This window comes from Nomascus leucogenys, chromosome 13 (assembly GCF_006542625.1).
Source record: "Nomascus leucogenys isolate Asia chromosome 13, Asia_NLE_v1, whole genome shotgun sequence".
Taxonomy (NCBI): Eukaryota; Metazoa; Chordata; class Mammalia; order Primates; family Hylobatidae; genus Nomascus; species Nomascus leucogenys.
The window spans coordinates 27,326,670-27,347,241 of NC_044393.1; the positions used below are offsets into that span (position 1 = coordinate 27,326,670).

The 20,572-nt window shown below is 43.8% G+C and overlaps 1 protein-coding gene across 3 annotated transcripts in view; it reads left to right on the plus strand.

Annotated features, from left to right (window-relative positions):
* The window catches only part of NDRG3 (NDRG family member 3), a 95,233-nt gene that overhangs the window by 42,657 nt on the left and 32,004 nt on the right, over window positions 1–20,572 (plus strand). For all 3 annotated transcript variants that reach the window (XM_030825908.1, XM_030825909.1, XM_030825910.1), the window contains 3 exons: window positions 14,458–14,563; window positions 15,633–15,753; window positions 18,805–18,867. In XM_030825908.1, coding sequence (XP_030681768.1) covers window positions 14,458–14,563; window positions 15,633–15,753; window positions 18,805–18,867 — 290 coding nt within the window. The remainder of the gene's footprint in view (window positions 1–14,457; window positions 14,564–15,632; window positions 15,754–18,804; window positions 18,868–20,572) is intronic.

Genomic DNA, 20,572 nt, shown 5'->3' on the forward strand with positions numbered 1-20,572 from the left:
TGTGCCTGTAGTCCCAGCACTTTGGGAGGCTGAGGCGAGCGGATTGCTTGAGCCCAGGAGTTTGAGACCAGCCTAGGCAACATAGTGAGACCCCAGTCTTTCTCTCTATATATTACACACACACACACATATAGATAGATAGATAGATAGATAGGATATTACATATATATATTTAGAGACGAGGGTCTCACTATGTTGAGTATATATGTATATGTATATGTGTGTGTGGGTATAGATACCCACACACATATATGTAAACTATATAGATATATTACAGATAACTATAGCATCTGTCCCAACACTCTCTAATATACATGTATATGATATACATATATACACATGTAGTATACATATATGTATATTAGAGAGAGACAGCGTTGAAACAGATGCTATAGTTTATGTGTGTATATGATATATTGCTTTAGACAAATAACACTTATTTTGTGTATAATCAGAAACAAATTTAGAAAACTTAGAAAAGCATAAAAATAAAGATTGCTTATAATTCTGCAGGTAGATCACCTGAGATCAGGAGTTCGAGACCAGCCTGGCCAACATGGTGAAACCCTGTCTCTACTAAAAATACAAAAATTAGGCCAGGCATGGTGGCTCACACCTGTAATCCCTGCACTTTGGGAGGCTGGGGTGGGCAGATCACCTGAGGTCGGGAGTTCAAGACCAGCCTGACCAACATGGAGAAACCCCGTCTCTACTGAAAATACAAAATTAGCCGGGCATGTGCATGCCTGTAATCCCAGCTACTTGAGAGGCTGAGGCAGGATGATTGCTTGAACCTGAGAGGTGGAGGTTGAGGTGAGCCGAGATTGCACCATTGCACTCCAGCCTGGTCAACAAGAGTGAAACTCCATCTCAAAAAAAAAAAAAAAAAAAAAAAAAAAAAATTAACTGGGCATGGTGGCAGGTGCCTGTAATCCCAGCTATTTGGGAGGCTGAGACAGGAGAATGGCTTGAACCTGGGAGGCGGAGGGTGCAGTGAGTTGAGATTGAGCATTTGCACTGCAGCCTGGGTGACAAGAGTGAAACTCTGTCTCAAAAACAAACAAAAAAAATCTTGTATAACAAAAACTATACCCAAGCCTCATACAGTAGCCTGCTTATTGGAAACAATAACAGTTCATACTAATAAAAATATTGGAGCCAGGTGCGGTGGCTCACGCCTGTCATCCCAGCACTTTGGGAGGCTGAGGTGGGTGGATCATGAGGTCAGGAGATCGAGACCATCCTGGCTAACACAGTGAAACCCCATCTCTACTAAAAATACAAAAAAATTAGCCAGCATGGTGGCAGGCACCTGTAGTCCCTGCTACTTGGGAGGCTGAGGCAGGAGAATGGCGTGAACCCAGGAGGCGGAGCTTGCAGTGAGCCAAGATCACGCCACTGCACTCCAGCCTGGGCCACAGAGCAAGACTCGGTCTCAAAAAAAAAAAAGTTGACATTTCCTAGAGTATATTGTCATGCAAATATAACTAAACTAGTTCAGACTAGCCAGAAAGAGGAAGAAATAGTAACAGGCATGAAATGATCATGATTTAGCATGATTTAGTTAAGTTTAGAAATATGGGACAAGTCAGATTGTGTCATTCCGGTGACAACATTTATTGAAGTCAGAGGACTCAAGAAAAAAGTGAAAGTTGGTTATCAAATAATGGTAATATCTTAAACTCTTACATTCTTAAAAGGCTTTTTTTTTTTTTTTTTTTTTAAAGATACAGGGTCTCAGCTGGGCACAGTGGCTCATGCCTGTAATCCCAGCACTTTGGGAGGCCAAGGCGGGTGGATCACCTGAGGTCAGGAGTTCGAAACCAGCCTGGCCAACTTGGAGTAACCCTTTCTCTACTAAAAAATACAAAATTAGCCAGGCATGGTGGCGCATGCCTGTAATCCCAGCTCCTCAGGAGGCTGAGGCAGGAGAATTGCTTGAACCCAGGAGGCGGTGGTTGTGGTGGGCCGAGATCGCACCATTGCACTCCAGCCTGGGCAAAAAGAGCGAAACTCCATCTCAAAAAAAAAAATTAAAAGATACAGGGTCTTACTTTGTCACCCAGGCTGGGGTGCAGTGACGTGATTATAGCTCACAGTAACCTTGAACTCCTGGGCTGAAGCAATCTTCCCGCTTCAGCCTCCTGAGTAGCTGGCACTACAGGCACATGCCACCGTGCCTGGCTAATTAAAAAATATATATTTTTTTGTAGAGATGGGGTCTTGCTCTGTTGCTCAGACTGGTCTTGAGCTCCTTGCCTCAAGTGATACGCTCACCTTGGCTTCCCAGAGTGCTAGGATTACAGACCTGAGCCATCCTGCCTGACCTTAAAAAGACCTTGTGTTTAAGACTACAGCTTTCATTACGTGGGAGAGACAGTCCAGAATAGAGAAGTATGTCAAGGACCTTTATGATTTCACGTTGTTTTATAAACATGGAGAATCAAGGGATTATGTTCAAGAAGTGCATAGCCTTGGAGGTAATAAATAATCAGTAAGTACTGGGAGAGCCGGGTAATGGTGGCTCATGCCTATATTCCCAGCACTTTGGGAGGCTGTGGCAGGAAAATCACTTGAGCCCAGGAGTTTGAGATCAGCTTGGGCAATATAGGGAGACCCCATCTCTGCAAAAAAATTAAAAATTAGCTGGGTATGGTGGCAAGCATGTGTGCTCCAAGCTACTTGGGGGGCTGAGGTAGGAGGATCATTTGAGCCCAGGAGTTCAAGATTACAATGAGCTATGATCACACCACTGGACTCCAGCCTGGGAGACAACGACGAGCCCCTGTCTCAAAAAAAAGAAGAAAGAAAAGGAAAAGCAAGGAAACTGCTGGGAGAGATGGGAGAGATCTATGACCAGAGCCTATCAGATGCTCCCTTAGGCTGTGCTCTTTGAGCACAGGCTCATTATGTAGTCACACTCTAGAATGCTGGGGTGGGAGATGAGATAACTGGATAAAGAGCCTGTAAAACAGATGATAATTGACTAAGACAAAAAGGTAGCAACAGCACGTTACTCCCTGCAGTGGCCTGACAATTGAATCAGCTCCTTAGCCAGGGTCTCTGCACATTCATCTTCAGATGGAGTTTTTTTCAAGCTGTTCATTCGCAAGGTCACGAAAAATATGCATGCCAATCACCATGGAGGTGAGTGCTTCCTTTCTTTTTGTTTTTTATTCTACATTCACATACTTTGAAAATGAAGAACTTTGTGGCCGGGCGCGGTGGCTCACGCTTGTAATCCCAGCACTTTGGGAGGCCGAGGCGGGCGGATCACGAGGTCAGGAGATCGAGACCACGGTGAAACCCCGTCTCTACTAAAAATACAAAAAATTAGCCGGGCGTGGTGGCGGGCGCCTGTAGTCCCAGTTATTCGGGAGGCTGAGGCAGGAGAATGGCGTGAACCCGGGAGGCGGAGCTTGCAGTGAGCCGAGATTGCGCCACTGCACTCCAGCCTGGGCGAGAGAGCGAGACTCTGTCTCAAAAAAAAAAAAAAAAAAAAAAAAAAAAAAAAAAAAAAAACTCTGAGACATTGACAACTAGGGGTTGCTCCAAATAGGGCAATGATCAGGCCTAGGACTCTTGGATACTTTTGTTGTTACATGACTTGAGGGCGTATTATGGCGTAGTAAGGGCTGAGATATCCCTAAAAAGTTGAAATTTTGTAAGGAGCCAATTTTACTTTTGAATATCATCCAGATTATGAAATGGCAACAAAGTAGTAACTTTGCCCTATTCCTTCATCTACTTTTCTTTTTTTTTTTTTGAGACTGAGTCTCACTGTGTCGCCCAGGCTGGAGTGCAGTAGTGTGATCTCGGCTCACTGAAACCTCCGCCTCCTGGGTTCAAGCAATTCTCCTGCCTCAGCCTCCTGAGTAGCTGGGATTACAGGCACGTGCCTCCACGCCTGGCTAATTTTTGTATTTTTAGTAGAGACGGGTTTCACCATGTTGGTCAGGCTGGTCTTGAATTCCTGACCTCGTGATCCGCCTCCCTCAGTCTCCTAAAGTGCTGGGATTTTACAGATGTGAGCCACCGTGCTCGGCCTCCCTCATCTACTTTTAAAGTATTGTCTTTTACCCCCCTTTTTACCATCCTTCTCCTGACCTCCCCTGGCAGGTTACTGTCTCATCCCCATCCACCTCCTGTGTGTACACACACACACACACACACACACACCCACCACCACCACCAGTTACCATCAGTTACCAGGCCTTGGCAAGGTCCTGCTATGCTTAGAGCCAGAGTATAAACTGGTGTTTCCCTCAGTTCTCAGCAGTGGCCAAACTGGAATCTTTAAGCAGGACCCTACTGAAGGTTTGAGTTTGACAGAAGACAGGTTCCAGCAACCAGATTGTCAAGGTGACAAGTTGTTGGACACTCTCTTTAACTTGGATTTGCCTGTAGTGTCACTCCATATGGCAGACACTTTCTCCTTCTCTCCCTTTTTCTTGCTGCCTCCCCCGCGTTATTCTTTATATCTCTCAAGAAACAAAACATGAGAGATATTGAAACCTCCTTTAGTTCTCTTTAATAATTTATCCACTCCCAGAAGGAAACAAAGTTCTAAAGTTAGTGTACCTTGTTTCTCCTCCAAGTTTTTATACTTTAGTTATAGGCTGGCTGTGCTGGCTCATGCCTGTAATAGCGCTTTGGGTGGCCGATTTGGGACAATCACTTGAGGCCAGGAATTCAAGACCAGCCTGGGCAAATATGGAGACCCTGTCTCTCCGAGAAATCTAAAAAATAAAAATTAGCCAGGTGTAGCAGTATGCACCTGTAGTCCTAGCTACTTGGGAGGCTGAGGTGAGAGGATTGCTTGAGCCCAGGAGTTCTATGCTGCAGTGAGCTATGATCACATCACTGCACTCTAGCCTGGGCACTAGAATGAGATCCTGTCTCTAAATATATATGTGTATGTATATGTATATATACATATATATAAATAAACAGAATCTATAGTGTTGCTTTTAAAATATTGGCATAAGTGGTATATTTTTAATATATATCCTTTTGCATCTTGCTCTTCTACATTATTTTTTTTGAAGATTTTCTGTGTGTATTAATGCTAATAATTCTAGTTCATTTTTATCTGTATGTCATTATATGAATAAATCGTAATTCATTTATTAATTTCCCTACTGATGAATATTTGGGCTGTTTCCAATTTTTTTGACATTATAGAGAAGGTTGTGATGTTTACAACCTTGAACAACACAGGTTTGAACTGTATGGGTCCACTTATACATGGCTTTTCTTTTCAATGCATAAATTGGATTTATTTATTTATTTATTTATTTTTATTTTTTTTTTTTTTTTAAGAAAGGGTCTTGCTCTTTCACCCAGGCTGCAGTGCAGTGGCAAGTACACGGGTCACTGTAGCTCAAGTGATTTTCCTACCTCAGCCTCTGAGTAACTGGGAGCACAGGCATGCACCACCAGGCCTGGCTATTTTTTAAAAATTTTTTGTAGAGACAGGGTCTCACCATTTTGCCCAGGCTGGTCTCAAACTCCTGGGCTCGAGCAGTCCTCCTACCCCAGCCTCCCAAAGTGCCGAGATTACAGGCATGAGCCACCACACACAGTAAGAAAGCTTTTGGAGATTCGTAGCAATTTGAAAAAACCCACAGCGGGGCGGGATGGCTCGTGCCCATAATCCCAGCACTTTGGGAGGCCAAGGCAGCCAGATCACCTGAGTTCAGGAGTTTGAGACCAGCCTGGCCAACATGGTGAAACCGTATCTCTACTAAAAATACAAAAAATCAGCCAGGTGTGGTGGTGTGTGCCTGTAGTCCCAGCTACTCAGGAGGCCAAGGCAGGAAAATCACTTGAACCCGGGAGGTGGAAGTTGCAGTGAGCCGAGACTGGGCCACTGCATTCCAGCCTGGGTGACAGAGCAAGACTCTGTCTCAAAAAAAAAAAAAAGAAAAAGAAAAAAACTCACAAATTATATAACCTAGAACTATTGGAAACATTCAGAAAAAGTCAGGTACGTCATGACTGTATAAACTATATGTAGACATTAGTCTATTTTATCATTTACTAACATAAAATATACACAAATCTATTACAAAAAGTTAAAACTTATGCACACACTTATAGATCATACATGGCACCATTCATGGTTGAGAGAAATGTAAACAAATGTAAAGATGCAATATTAAATCTTTTTTTTTTTTTTTGAGACAGAGTTTCACTTTTGTTGCCTGGGCTGGAGTGTGATGGCGCGGTCTTGGCCCACTGCAACCTCCGCCTCCCGGGTGCAAGTGATTCTCCTGCCTCAACCTCCTGAGTAGCTGGGATTATAGGCACCCGCCACCATGCCTGGCTAATTTTTGTATTTTTTAGTAGAGATGGGGTTTTGCCATACTGGCCAGGCTGGTCTCAAACTCCTGACCTCAGGTGATCCACCAGCCTCAGCCTCCCAAAGTGCTGGGATTACAGGTGTGAGCCACTGCGCCCGGCCCTGAACAGGTTTTAATGCAGACAAAAGTGCCCTATTCTGGGGGGGGAAATAAAAACCTGCCACAAAGGACATATTAGTAAGCAAGAGAAATGAGTACCAGAATTTAAGGCAGGAAGGGATAGGCTAACTCTATTTTGTGTAAATGCGGCCAGGTTTATGATCAGGACTGCCCTGTCTTTAAACTTGCAAACCCCTAAGCTTTGAAGGGAAATGAAAAACACCAGCTGCCAGTGTTTTGATTATACAGCAAGAAGGCCTAGATAGTGAGAACACTTTTTCTGGATTGGTTCCATCTACGCTTTGTCCCTGAAGTTACAAAATGACTTGCCAGTGAAAGACTGCCTTTCAAAGTTCTTTTGATATGGACAATGCCCCTGGCCACCCAGAACCCCAGAACTTCACTATTGAGTTAAATACTGAAGCTGTCTAAGTGGTCTACTTGCCCTCAAACACGGTATTTCTGATTCTGCCTCTAGATCGGGGGTCATAAGGACGTTTAAGGTTCATTATACATGGTACTTTATGGAACAGATTGTCAATACTGTGGAAGAGAATCTCAATAGATGGATCATAAAAGTCCGGAAGGATTACATCATTGAAGATGCCATTGTTGTTATAGAAAAGGCCAGAGGCTGCCGGGCACGGCGGCTCACGCCTGTAATCCCAGCACTTTGGAAGGCCTAGGTGGGCGGATCACGAGGGCAGGGGATTGAGACCATCCTGGCCAACATGGTGAAACCCCGTCTCTACTAAAATACAAAAAATTAGCTAGGCATGGTGGTGCACGCCTGTAGTCCAGCTACTTGGGAGGCTGAAGCAGGGGAATCGTTTGAATCCGGGAGGTGGAGATTTCAGTGAGCCAAGATTGTGCCACTGCACTCCAGCCTGGCGACAGAGCAAGACTCCGTCTCAAAAAAAGAAAAAAAAGAAAGAAAAAGCCAGAGGCCACGCGCAGTGGCTCACACTTGCAATCCCAGCACTTTGGGAGGCCAAGGCAAGCAGATTTCTTGAGCTTAGAAGTTCGAGGCTAGCCAGGCACAGTGGCTCACGCCTGTAATCCCAGCACTTTGGGAGGCCAAGGTGGGTGGATCACCTGAGGTCAGAGTTTGAGACCAGCCCAACCAACATGGTGAAACCCCATCTGTATTAAAAATACAAAATTAGCCAGGTGTGGGGATGCACGCCTGTAATCCCAGCTACTTGGGAGGCTGAGGCAGGAGAATCACTTGAACTGGGGAGGCAGAGGTTGCAGTGAGCCGAGATCACACCATTGCATTCCAGCCTGGGCAACAAGAGTGAAACTCCATCTCAAAAAAAAAACAAAGTTGAAGGCCAGCCTGGGCTATCGGGAACCAGTCCCTAGTATTTCAACGTAGGTTCTTTTCTATTTTCCCTAAGTCTTGGCCGGTCTGAGAAATAAAGGGAAAGAGTACAAAAGAGAGAAATTTTAAAGCTGGGTGTCCGCAAGAGACATCACATGTCGGCAGGTTCCATGATGCCCCCTGAGCCGTAAAACCAGCAAGTTTTTATTAGTGATTTTCAAAGGGGAGGGAGTATACGAATAGGGTGTGGGTCACAGAGATCACATGCTTCAAGGGAAATAAAATATCACAAGGCAAATGGGTAGGGCAAGGTCACAAGGCCAGGGCGAAACTAGAATTGCTGATGAAGTTTCATGTCCCACTGTGCGTGCATTGTCATTGATAAACATCTTAACAGGGTTCAAGAGCAGAAAACTGGTCTGACTAGAATTTGCCAGGCTGGAATTTCCTAATCCTAGCAAGCCTGGAGGCGCTGCAGAAGACCAGGACGTGTTTCATCCCTATCTACAACTGCATAAGGCAGACACTCCCACAGCGGCCATTTTAGAGCTGCCCCCCCACCCCCCGCCCGCCCGCCCACCCGCCCCCGGGAATGCATTCTTTTCCCAGGGTTGTTAATTATTAATATTCCTTACTGGAGAAAGAATTCAGCAATATTTCTCTTACCCGTTTTTGTCAATAAGAGAAATATGGCTCTGTCCTGCCCAGCTCCCAGGCAGTCAGACCTAATGGTTATCTCCCTTGTTCCCTTGAGCATCACTGTTATCCTGTTCTTTTTTCAAGGTGCCCAGATTTCATATTGTTCAAACACACATGCTTTACAAACAATTTGTGCAGTTAATGCAATCATCACAGGGTTCTGAGGCGACATACATCCTTAGCTTACGAAAATGACAGCATTAAGAGATTAAAGTAAGGGCAGGCATAGGAAATTATGAGTATTGATTGGGGAAGTGATAAATGTCCGTGAAATCTTCACAATTTATGTTCAGAGATTGCAGTAAAGACCAGCATAAGAAATTATAAAAGTATTAATTTGGAGAACTAACAAATGTCCATGAAATCTTCACAGTTTATATTCTTCTGTCACGGCTTCAGCAGGTCCCTCCATTCAGGGTCCCTGACCTCCCGCAACACTGGGCAATATGGCGAAACCTCGATGCTACAAACAGTACAAAATTAGCCGAGCATGGTGGCATGCATCTATGGTCCCAGCTACTTGAGAGGCTGAGGTGGGAGAATCGCTTGAGTCTGAGAGGTGGAGAATGCAGTGAGTTGAGATCACGGTACTGTACTCCAGCCTGGGTGACAGAATGAGACCCTGTCTCAAAAAAAAAAAAAAAAAAAAAAAGGAAAATAAAAATAAAAGGCCTTGAAAGCCATGAAGCTGAAAACAATAAATTTCTGCTGAAGACAACTGTGTATAGATGTTGTATATGACTTCACAGGATTTACAACAGAGCCAATCAAAGATCATTACAGAGATTATGAATATGACCAAAAAAAGGTAGGTCATAGGATGAAGGATTTCAAGTATGGATTTTGGAGAAATTTAAGAGCTAGTAGACACCACACCAGAGTAATTAGCAGAAGACAACTTGATGGAGATGAATGCGTCTGAACCAGTGCCAGGCAATGAGGAATATGTAGAAGAAGCAGTGCCAGAAAACAAATTGACATTAGACAGCCTGGCGGAAGGGTTCCAGTTATTCAAGACTGCTTTTCACTTCTTTTATGTCAGGAACTATTCTGTGATATGCACACTTTAACTAAAGTAAACAGTGGAAGAGAAGGATTGGTACTGTATAGAAACATTTTTAGAAAAATGAGAGCATAAAAAGTCAGACAAATTACCATGTATTTCTGTAAAGTTACATCAAGTGTGCCTGCCTCCCCTTTCACCTCCTCCACCTCTTCCTTCTTTGCCACCCTTGAGATGGCAAGACCAACCCCTCCTGTTCCTCCTCGTCCTCAGCCTACTCAACAAGATAACAAGGATGAAGACCTTTATGATGATCCACTTCCACTTAATGAATAGTAAATATATTTTCTCTGCCTTATGATTTTCTTAACATTTTCTTTTCTTTAGCTTACTTTATTCTAAGAATACAGTATGTCAGTGGTCCTCAACCTTTCTGGCACCAGTGATCGGTTTTGTGGAAGACAATTTTTCCACGTACTTGGGATGGTTTTGGGATGATTCAAGCACATTACATTTATTGTGCACTTTCTATTATTACATTGCAATATATAATGAAATAATTATGCAACTCACCATAATGTAGAATCAGTTGGAGCCCCGAGCTTGTTTTCCTGCAACTAGATGGTCCCATGTGGGGGTAATGGGAGACAGTGATAGATCATAAGGCATTAGATTCTCATAAGGAGCACACAACCTAGATCATAAGGCATTAGATTCTCATAAGGAGCACACAACCTAGATCCCTTGCATGCTTAGTTCACAATAGGGTTCATGCTCCTATAAGAATCTGATGTCACTGCTGATCTGACAGGAGGTAGAGCTCAGGCAGTGCAATGGGGAGTGGCTCTTAAGACAGATGAAGCTTTGCTCTTACCTGCCACTCACCTCCTCCTGTGCGGCTCGGTTCCTAAGAGGGCACAGACTGGTACCAGTCTGTGGCCCAGGTGTTGGGGACCCCTGCAGTATATAATATAACATACAAAATATGTGTTAGTTAGCTATTTATGTTATCAGTAAGGCTTGTGGTCAATAGTAGGTTATTAGTAGTTAAGTTTTAGGGGCGTCAAAAGTTATATGTGGATTTTCGACTATACAGTGGGTTGGCACCACTAACCCTTGTGTTGTTTGAGGGTCACCCGTACATCTCTGCACATGTCCTTTTGTGTATATGACCATGTTTGATAGTTTATTTAGAATATATATATGTATGTGTATATATATATATATATATTATTTTTTTTTTTTTTTCTTTTTTTTTGGATACAGGGTCTTGCTGTCACCCAGGCTGGAGTAGAGTATTGTGATCATAGCTAACTGCAGCCTTGACCTCCTGGGCTCAAGCCATTCTCCTGCCTCAGCCTCCCGAATCGTTGGGAATACTGGCACATGCCATCACACCTGGCTAATGTTTTTTTTTTTTTGTAGATATGTGGTCTCGCTATGTTGCCAGGGCTGGTCTCAAACTCCTGGGCTCAAGCGATCCTCTCACCTCAGCCTCCCAAAGTGCTGGGATTACTGGCATGAGCCACCACCACTGCCTTGGTTAAGATCCTTTAGGGGTATAAGGTGCAAACCCACCCAGTATAGCTTAAACCAGAGGCAATCCAGGGATGTCTCAGAATTTACAAATACATACAGCTAGCACCAGAAATCTAAGGCCCCAGCCTTAGATTATATCTATATGTAAAATTGCTGTAGGGTAAAATTGCTGTAGGGTAAAATTGCTGTAGGGTAGACACCTCTTAACTTTACTAGAAATTACCAAAGTATTCTCCCGGTAGTTGTTCCAGTTTATATGCCTTACCAACAGTATATGTTGATTCTTGTGCGGCACGGTGGCTCACGCCTGTAATCCCAGCACTTTGGGAGGCCGAGGCAGGTGGATCACTTGAGGTCAGGAGTTCGAGACCAGCCTGGACAACATGGTGAAACCCCATCTCTACTAAAAATACAAAAATTAGTGGGGCTTGGTGGTGCACACCTGTAGTCCCAGCTACTTGGGAGACTGAGGCAGGAGAATTGCTTGAACCTGGGAAGTGAAGGTTGCAGTGAGCTGAGATCGTGCCAGTGCACTCCAGCCTGGGCGGGCGATAGAGTAAGACTCCATCTCAAAAACGAAACAAAACAGAAAAAACAGTATATGTTGGTTCTTAGTTATTTCTCTGCATCCTGGCCACCACTTGGCATTATCTGACTTTACATTTTTGCCATTCTGGTATGTATGAAATAGTATTTTATTGAATTTAATTTCCATTTTCCAGTCTTTTTAGTGAAGGTAATGTCTTCTTACTTTTCTATCGTAGCACCCTACTTGTTTCTTTTATAGCACCTATCACAAGCTATTATTATGGGTGGATTTGTTTCTGTGTTTATTGTGTGCCTCCCTATCTAGAACATAATCTCTGTGAAGACTGGGATCACATTTCTCAGGTTTACTGTTTTATCCCCACAACTCAGACCAGGGTCTGGCATAGAGTGGCATTCAATAAATAGATGTTTAATGAATGAACCAGGGTCGGGAAGTGAATCCTTTAATAAGTCTGACATTACTGTAAGAGAAATACAGAAATAGGAAGTTATTTCTTTATCTTCCTCCTATCCGAACCTTATGCTTTATTTATTATATTTTTTTGAGACAGAGTCTCACTCTGTCACCCAGGCTGGAGTGCAGTGGTGTCACAATCTCGGCTCACTGCAACCTCCGCCTCCCGGGTTCAAGTGATTCTTCTGTCTCACCCTCCCAAGTAGCTGGGATTACAGGCACCTGCCATCATGCCTGGCTAATTTTTGTATTTTTGTAGAGACAGAGGTTCACCATGTTGGCCAGGCTAGTCTTGAACTCCTGACCTCAGATGATCTGCCCGCCTCGGCCTCCCAAAGTACTGGGATTACAGGCATGAGCCACCGTGCCTGGCCCATACTTTATTTCATAGACAGTTCACAGTACCTGATTCTAGTCTTCATTTCTTATACTCATTTTTCAAGGCTTTGAATAGACGTGAGTAGGAGGTAGTAGTAATAGAAAGTAACAGAAATAGTGAGTCACAGATGGTTTGATTTGATAGGGATGGCTATTGGCTCCAGCCTAGGGCCTGTAATTTGAGATATACTGATGTCCAATTAGCTTAAGATTGTCTTCTGGGGCCCACATCAGAGAAGAAACCAAAGCTCTGATGAGGTTCATTATTAGATAGGAAATTAAACTGGAAGCCCTTTGCCTTTTTTGGGATTCTCATTGGCAGGGTTAATCTTGTCTTACCTAATGTAAGACTTTGTGAGATAGATACAGGCTTCATCAACAGAAATTCACTAGGCTAGGAATGGTAATTTTTTTATTTTTGAGAAATGTAAAACTTGAGCACGACTAGAATAAATCTCAGTTAACTTTTCAGTAGTCTCTTTTTTTTTCCACACAACCGCTCTTAGTGCGGCATCTACTCTCAGCAGCTCGGTGCATCTTTTGTCTGCTTTATTCAGTTCCTGAGCTTTGCTCTGGTTACATCTTTAACTTATTGGCTTGGTTAAGATCTTTTAGGAGTAGAGGGTACAAACTCACCCAATATAGCTTAAACCAGAGGCAATCCAGGGATGTCTTAGAACTTACAAGTATACACAGCTAGCACCAGAAATTAGAGTAGTGGAAATGCCTACTAAAATCTCCCAAGTCGATTCCTCTTTTCAAGAGGAGAGCCAAGCTGAAGTTAGAATCTCTTAGTTTCAATTACAGGCCGGGCGCGGTGGCTCGCATCTGTAATCCCAGCACTTTGGGAGGCAGAGGTGGGTGGATCACGAGGTCAGGAGATCGAGACCATCCTGGTTAACACAGTGAAACCCTGTCTCTACTAAAAATACAAAAAATTAGCTGGGCGTGGTGGCAGGTGCCTGTAGTCCCAGCTACTTGGGAGGCTGAGGCAGGAGAATGGCGTGAACCCAGGAGGCGGAGCTTGCAGTGAGCCGAGATCGTACCACTGCACTCCAGCCTGGGTGACAGAGCGAGACTCCGTCTCAAAAAAAAAAAAAAATCTCTTAGTTCCAATTACAAATACCTAGGGAAAGGTGCTGACCCAGCCTGGGCCAGATGCCTCCCAGACTCCAGTAAGCTGTGGCTGTAAGTTTATATTCCACAAACATGGTAGCCAAGACCCACCCCTGTAACGTGTGGATGACACAGAAGGACAGCTCCCAGGAAAGAAGAGATCCTAGGCAGACACACCCATAGGTGTCTGGTGAAATTATCTACTGAAATTCATTATAAATTATCTGAACATGTGTTCAGAAGCTCCAAAACCTCTGACTTTTTACCCAGCAACTTCTTCATATTTTCCATTTCCTTTTTTCCCCACAAGTCTTACCTGGCTCCTTACCCAATTTGCTGATTTCCTTTCCATAGCCAATTGCAAATGTATTCTCAACAGATCCCTGGGCTCGTAAGTCAGCTTTGGAGATAACAAGGTGTGTTTTGCTCCCTATTTATTTTTCTGGAAGAATTGGAAAGTAGGAATATTATGTATACTCTAGCATCTCTCTGGTATGCATTTATTTTATTTTATTTTATTTTTTGAGACGAAGTCTTGCTCTGTCACCAGGCTAGAGTGCAGTAGCACGATCTTGGCTCACTGTAATCTCTGCCTCCCGGGTTCAAGTGATTCTCCAGCCTCAGCCTCCTGAGTAGCTGGGATTACGTGCATGTGCCACCATGCCTGGCTGATTTTTTATTTTTAGTAAAGACAGGGTTTCATCCTGTTGGCCAGGCTGATCTCAAAGTCCTGACCTCAAGTGATCCGCCCACCTCAGCCTCCCAAAGTGCTGGGATTACAGGTGTGAACCACCATGCCCAGCCACATGTAATTTATTAATGTGTCCTGCCCCAGCTAGTGGGAAATGGTGGTAAAGCAGGTATTGTGAAACTTTGGCATCCTGGGAAGTTCATTCTGCTTTTTCTGAGAACTTACATTCTCTTGTTACAGGAACATGACATAGAAACAACTCATGGTGTGGTCCACGTCACTATAAGAGGCTTACCCAAAGGAAACAGACCAGTTATACTAACGTATCATGACATTGGCCTCAACCGTATGTATTTTATTTTATACCTTCCCTTCTTATCATACTTGATCTTTGTATATTAAAAACCAAACAACAACAATATTCTAATGGAGCAGAGGTTTTCCCCTCTCTGTGGTAACTTTCCCTCCTTGTTCCTACGCTTGTTAATGGTATAAAGTTCCTGGGAAGTGTGCAGGGGAATGTATTTTGGGGATACTGGAATCACATCTCGCCTTCATGTCTGCTAAAGGATTGCAGATTATACAATGAACTGCTTAAGAAAGTAGAACTGAAATCCTTGTTTTCAAGCCTGTACTTTGTTGTTTTTTTTTTTTAATATGTTTCAGGTTAGAAAATTCAGAGTTGGAACTTAACTTTGTTGTGAGCTCTTCAATAAATTAGTAAGAATTCTTGCTAGAGCCTGTCACCAGTGACTTTAAGTGGACTTTTCTAGATGGTAGTGTAAGATTCTAGCCCCAGCCATAGACACACAGAGTCTGCATACATGTGTTTTCTTTCACGCTGCTCTGGCTTTCATAGATGCCCTGCATTTGAGGCCACAGTTGAGTGTTAAAGCTTTTATAGCTGCCTTGGCATGAGAAGTAATTTAAGCAGGTATACAAAGAGGGTAGAAGTGGAAGCAGCAGCCCCTCCCTGCACCCTGGCAATTTTGCCAAGAGACAAACTCCCATGTGGTGAATGTGAACAGCTCAGGACATTCACTCTACCTGTGCTCTTGGGGTATAATCTGTGTCTGTTTGTGAGATAGAGGAATAATGTCCATGAGAAATGACAGCATTATGGGTGTAAGATTATTTTGTGCAATAATCGGAAACCACCAAATATTAACAAAGTAATTTTTACTTTGCAGACATTATTTAGAATTAAGAATTGTTTTCAATATGTATCTCAATATGAGATGTCTTATATTCAGCCTTTAGGGCAGCTTGAATCAGACAGATTGTTCAGACACCTCACTTTGGTGGACTGGTGGTTAAAAAGCAGGGAAAGAAGGTGATAATAGGCATTGACTGAATAGAGGAAAATTGGGGAGATATGGAGAGCCTGTGACTTATGGGTATTTTTATTCTTATAGATAAATCCTGTTTCAATGCATTCTTTAACTTTGAGGATATGCAAGAGATCACCCAGCACTTTGCTGTCTGTCATGTGGATGCCCCAGGCCAGCAGGAAGGTGCGCCCTCTTTCCCAACAGGGTAAGGCCACAAAAAGACCATCTGGGAGATGTGCACTCAGTAGAGCAACTGGCTGAGCTCCAGTGGGAGAAGTGATGTGTGCTTCCCTTTGATTTTATTACAGTCTATAGGTTATGCTTATTGACCAACCATCCTCATATTTTCTCTCCTTGGGCTGAGAGGACTGTTATGTACAGTTTTTTGGGGGAAACTGTGTGTTTTCCCATATCCAGGAATGGCTCTCCATAGCAAGTGCCTGCCTTCCTGTAATCTCAAGGCATGAGTGTCTGGAACATCTACTCCTCACTGTCTTTATCTTTCCCTTCCTTATCTGTTTGAAAGCTGTCATTTTTTAGCCAGACGTGGTGACTCACACCTATAATCCCAGCACTTTGGGAGGCCAAGGCAGGAGGATTGCTTGAGCCCCAGAGTTCAAGACCAGCCTGGATAACATAGGAATACCTTGTCTCTACAAAAAATTTAAAAATTAGCCAGCCAGGCATGGTGGCGTTCACCTGTGGTCCCGTCTGCTTGGGAGGCTGTGGTGGGAGGATCACTTGAGCCCAGGAGATTGAGGCTGCAGTGCCTGGATGACTGAGCAAGACCCTGTCCCCAGAAAGAAAACAAACAAAAAAAAAACTGTCATTTTTGTGTCCTTCCTCAAAACTCCCAACTACCTAGGCCCAAATTCAGTTCCCTCTGAGCTTTCCTGGGAGCATCTCCCCATCCTTAGCTCTCAAACTAGTAATCAAAATTTGACGATCTGTGTAACTGTTTATTCTGAGAGGCTGTCCTGGCAGATAGAGGTGTGGGGTGATTGATTGGCTTTGGCACTCTCATCTTCCTCCTACGTCTGTTTCGCAGGGCAGAGTTATAGGCTCCCTAACCTGTTTGTTCCCTGGACGGGGTGCTTATTGAGAAGACCTTAGGAGGAGTGAGCACACATTCTGTGGAATGCTAATTCTTCCCCTCTCCTTTCACTCATCTCCAGAGCTGCCTTTGGCCAGTGACTGCTGGGAAATAGACAATTGCAGACAAATAATAGCTAATATTTAAATAGTACTCAAACCGTGTTCCAGACCCTGCTTTAATTGCTTTACATTTGTTAACTCATTTACTCCTCACAACCCTATGGGATAAGTTTACTATTATTCCCATTTTATAAGTAAGGAAACTGAGGCCCAGAAAAATTAAGTAACATGGCTAACATTACATAACAAATAAGTGGCAGAGCTAAGATTTGAACCCAGATAGTCTGGTGCCAGAATCTGACTCTAAAATGCAAATTGGCCAGTGGTCAGTTTATATCCAACAAGATTTGGATCCAGTTCCTTTTTTCTATTTCGTGGACAAATGGTTCCACAGCACACCATCCCTGAAGTGTTCAGGCAGAGGCAGGCTGATTCTCTGTCAGATGCAGAACAGATCCTGCCTCATATATAAGTGGTCATCTTAGGATCAATTCCATCTTCAATTCTGTAATACTTTTTTTTTTTTTTTCTTGAGAGAGGATAGTGCTTTGTTTCCCAGTCTGGAGTACAGTGGTGTGATCATGGCTCACTGCAGCCTCAACCTCCTGGGCTCAAGTGATCCTCCCATCTCAGCCTCCCTACTAGCTGGGACTACAAGTGTGTGCCAACACGCCTGGCTAATTATTGTTATTTTCTGTAGAGACAGGGTTTTGCCCTGTTGCTCAGGCTGGTCTCGAACTCCTGGGCTCAAGCAATCTGTTTGCCTCAGCCTGGGCTCAAGCAATCTGCTTGCCTCAGCCTCTGAAAGTGTTGGGATTACAGGCCAACGCTCCCAGTCAGATGCTTACTACTTTTCTAGGAATTCTGATCTGGGTCTGTTCCTGGGCCTGCTCGAACATCTTAGGATCAGATGGTTCATATTATGAACCAAATTCAAATACAATAAAATAACCATGCCAGACACAGTGGCTCACACCTGTAGTTCTAGCACTTTGTTAGGCTGAGGTAGGAGGATCACCTGAGGCTAGGAATTCAAGACCAGCCCTGGCAACATAGCGAGACTCCATCTCTACAAAAAAATTGAAAAATTAGCCAGGCATGGTGGCATGCGTCTGTAGTCCCAGCTACTCAGGAGCCTGAGGCAGGAGGATAGCTTGAGCCCAGAAGTTCAAGGTTACAGTGAGCTATGATTTCACTGCTGCACTCCAGCCTGGGTGACAGAGTGAGACCATGTCTCTTAAAAAATTAATAATAATAATAATAAATTTTTAAAAATAACTATGTTATTCTATGCCTAAGTGAAACAAATAAGCATTCATGCTAAGGGTTTGTAATTGTGTGCCCATACCTAGAAAAGCTTTGTTTATTTTTGCATTTAGTTGCCTAAATATAGCAGTAGACCAAGACCCACTTTCTGAGTTGACTCTTACTGCCGGAGGTTTACTGAGCCTGGACTCCAACTGAAGAGATTGTTAGAGGTTTGGAAATACCCTAAGAGAGAACCATGTTACTAGTTCTTTTCATGTGGCACCCTCTGGTCCCAAGGGCTGCTTGTTAGGATATAGAAACAGTGGATTCTTTTACTGTCTCCTTAGCATGGCAGTTGTAGAGAGTTACACAATATGCCACAATCATTTTCAGGTACCACATCACCTCCTTTGAGCCTTTGGTAAAAGGAAATGCTTTTATCTAAGACTTTTTTTTTTTTTTTTTTTTTTTTTTTTTTTGAGGCAGAGTTTCGCTCTTGTTGCCCAGGCTGGAGTGCAATGGCATGATCTCTGCTCACTGCAACCTCCGCCTCCCGGGCTCAAGCGATTCTCCTGCCTCAGCCTTCCAAGTATCTGGGATTACAGGCATGCGCTACCACGCCCAGCTAATTTTGTATTTTTAGTAGAGATGAGGTTTCTCCGTGTTGGTCAGGCTGGTCTTGAACCCCCAACCTCAGGTGATCTGCCCACCTCGGCGTCCCAAAGTGCTGGGATTATAGGTATGAGCTACTGCGCCCAGCCTTTTATCTAAGACTTCTGTACCTTTCCAGCTGTTCTAGCAACTGGGAATTGTGAGTGCTTTCTAATTCAGGAGATATCCTTCTGGATTGCAGGTATCAGTACCCCACAATGGATGAGCTAGCTGAAATGCTGCCTCCTGTTCTTACCCACCTAAGGTAGGTTCATTCTGCAGTCTTTCATGCAGTTTTTATTGACTTTCTATGGTGAATTCTTTAGTGTCTGTTTCAGAGGATATGATGGTTAGGAAAAATATTGTCACTGTCCTCCTAGAGCTTAGTGGGGTAACAAGTAAGCAAACAAATACTAAAGTTCTATAAAATAAGTCAGTGGGGGTATTGTGATAGAGAATAAGGGCGGGATCTACATTAGTAAGGCGAGTTAGGGAATTCCTCTCTAGGAAGGTGGCACACACGCTGAGACCTGGAAGATTTAAAAATCTACCTTGAGCTGGGCCCAGTGGCAGGAAGATCACTTAACAACAGCAGTTCAAGGCTACAGTGAGTTGTGATCCCACCCCTGCACTCCAGCCTGAGTAACAGTGACACCCTGTATCTAAAACATAAAAATAAAGCTGTTTAAATTTTTTTAAAAGGGTTCATCTCACTATGAAGAGAATGGTTTGGAGAAGAATCAGAGAGAGAAAGCAGGGAGAACAGTTAAACTATTAACAATAGTCCAGGCAAGAGATAATGATAGCATGGTACTGGATGCTGCTGTTGGGGCATGATTGAAGTAGATAGCAGTAGATAGATGGATATATTCTGGAGGTAGACTCCACTGACTTGCTGATGGGTTGGATACTGACAGCTACCAAGGATAACTCCCAGGTTTCAGTTATATATATTTATATATGTATGTGTGTGTGTGTGTGTACATATATGTGTGTGTATATATATATGTATATACACATATATATACGTATATTTATTTATTTATTTGTTTTGAGATGGAGTCTCACTCCATCACCCAGGCTGGAGTATAGTGGTGCGATCGCAGCTCACTGCAACCTCTGCCTCCTGGGTTCAAACGATTTTCCTGCCTCAGCTTCCCATTTAGCTGGGATTATAGGCGCAGGCCGCCATGCCTGGCTAATTTTTTTTCTATTTTTAGTAGAGACGGGGTTTCATCATATTGGCCAGGCTGGTCTCGAACTCCTGACCTTCAGTGATCCACCTGCCTTGGCCTCTCAAAGTCCTGGGATCATAGGTGTCAGCCACTGCCCCGGCCTCAGTTATATTTTATTTAACCATTAAAACCAACTTGAAAGTAGGTGGTGGGATCCTTGTTTTTTTGTTTTTGTTTTTGTTTTTTGTTTTTTTTGAGACAGAGTCTCACTGTGCCACCCGGGCTGGAGTGCAGTGGCGCAGTCTCAGCTCACTGCAAGCTCCACCTCCCGGGTTCACGCCATTCTCCTCCCTCAGCCTCCCGAGCAGCTGGGACTACAGGCGCCCGCCACCACGTCTGGCTAATTTTTTTTGTATTTTTAGTAGAGACGGGGTTTCACTGTGTTAGCCAGGATGGTCTCGATCTCCTGACTTCGTGATCCACTCGCCTCGGCCTCCCAAAGTGCTGGGATTACAGGCGTGAGCCACCATGCCCGGCTTTTGTTGTTGTTTTTTTTAACAGGCGCATGCCACCATGCCCGGCTAATTTTTTGTATTTTAGTAGAGACAGGGTTTCACCATGTTGGCCAGGATGGTCTTGATCTGCTGACCTCGTGATCCGCCTGCCTTGGCCTCCCAAAGTGCTAGGAATACAGGCGTAAGCCACTGCGCCCAGCCGAGATTCTTGTTTTATAATAAGGAACTGAGGCTCAGAAAGTTAGGGGAAAGAAAAAAAACACTTGCCCAAATTCTCACA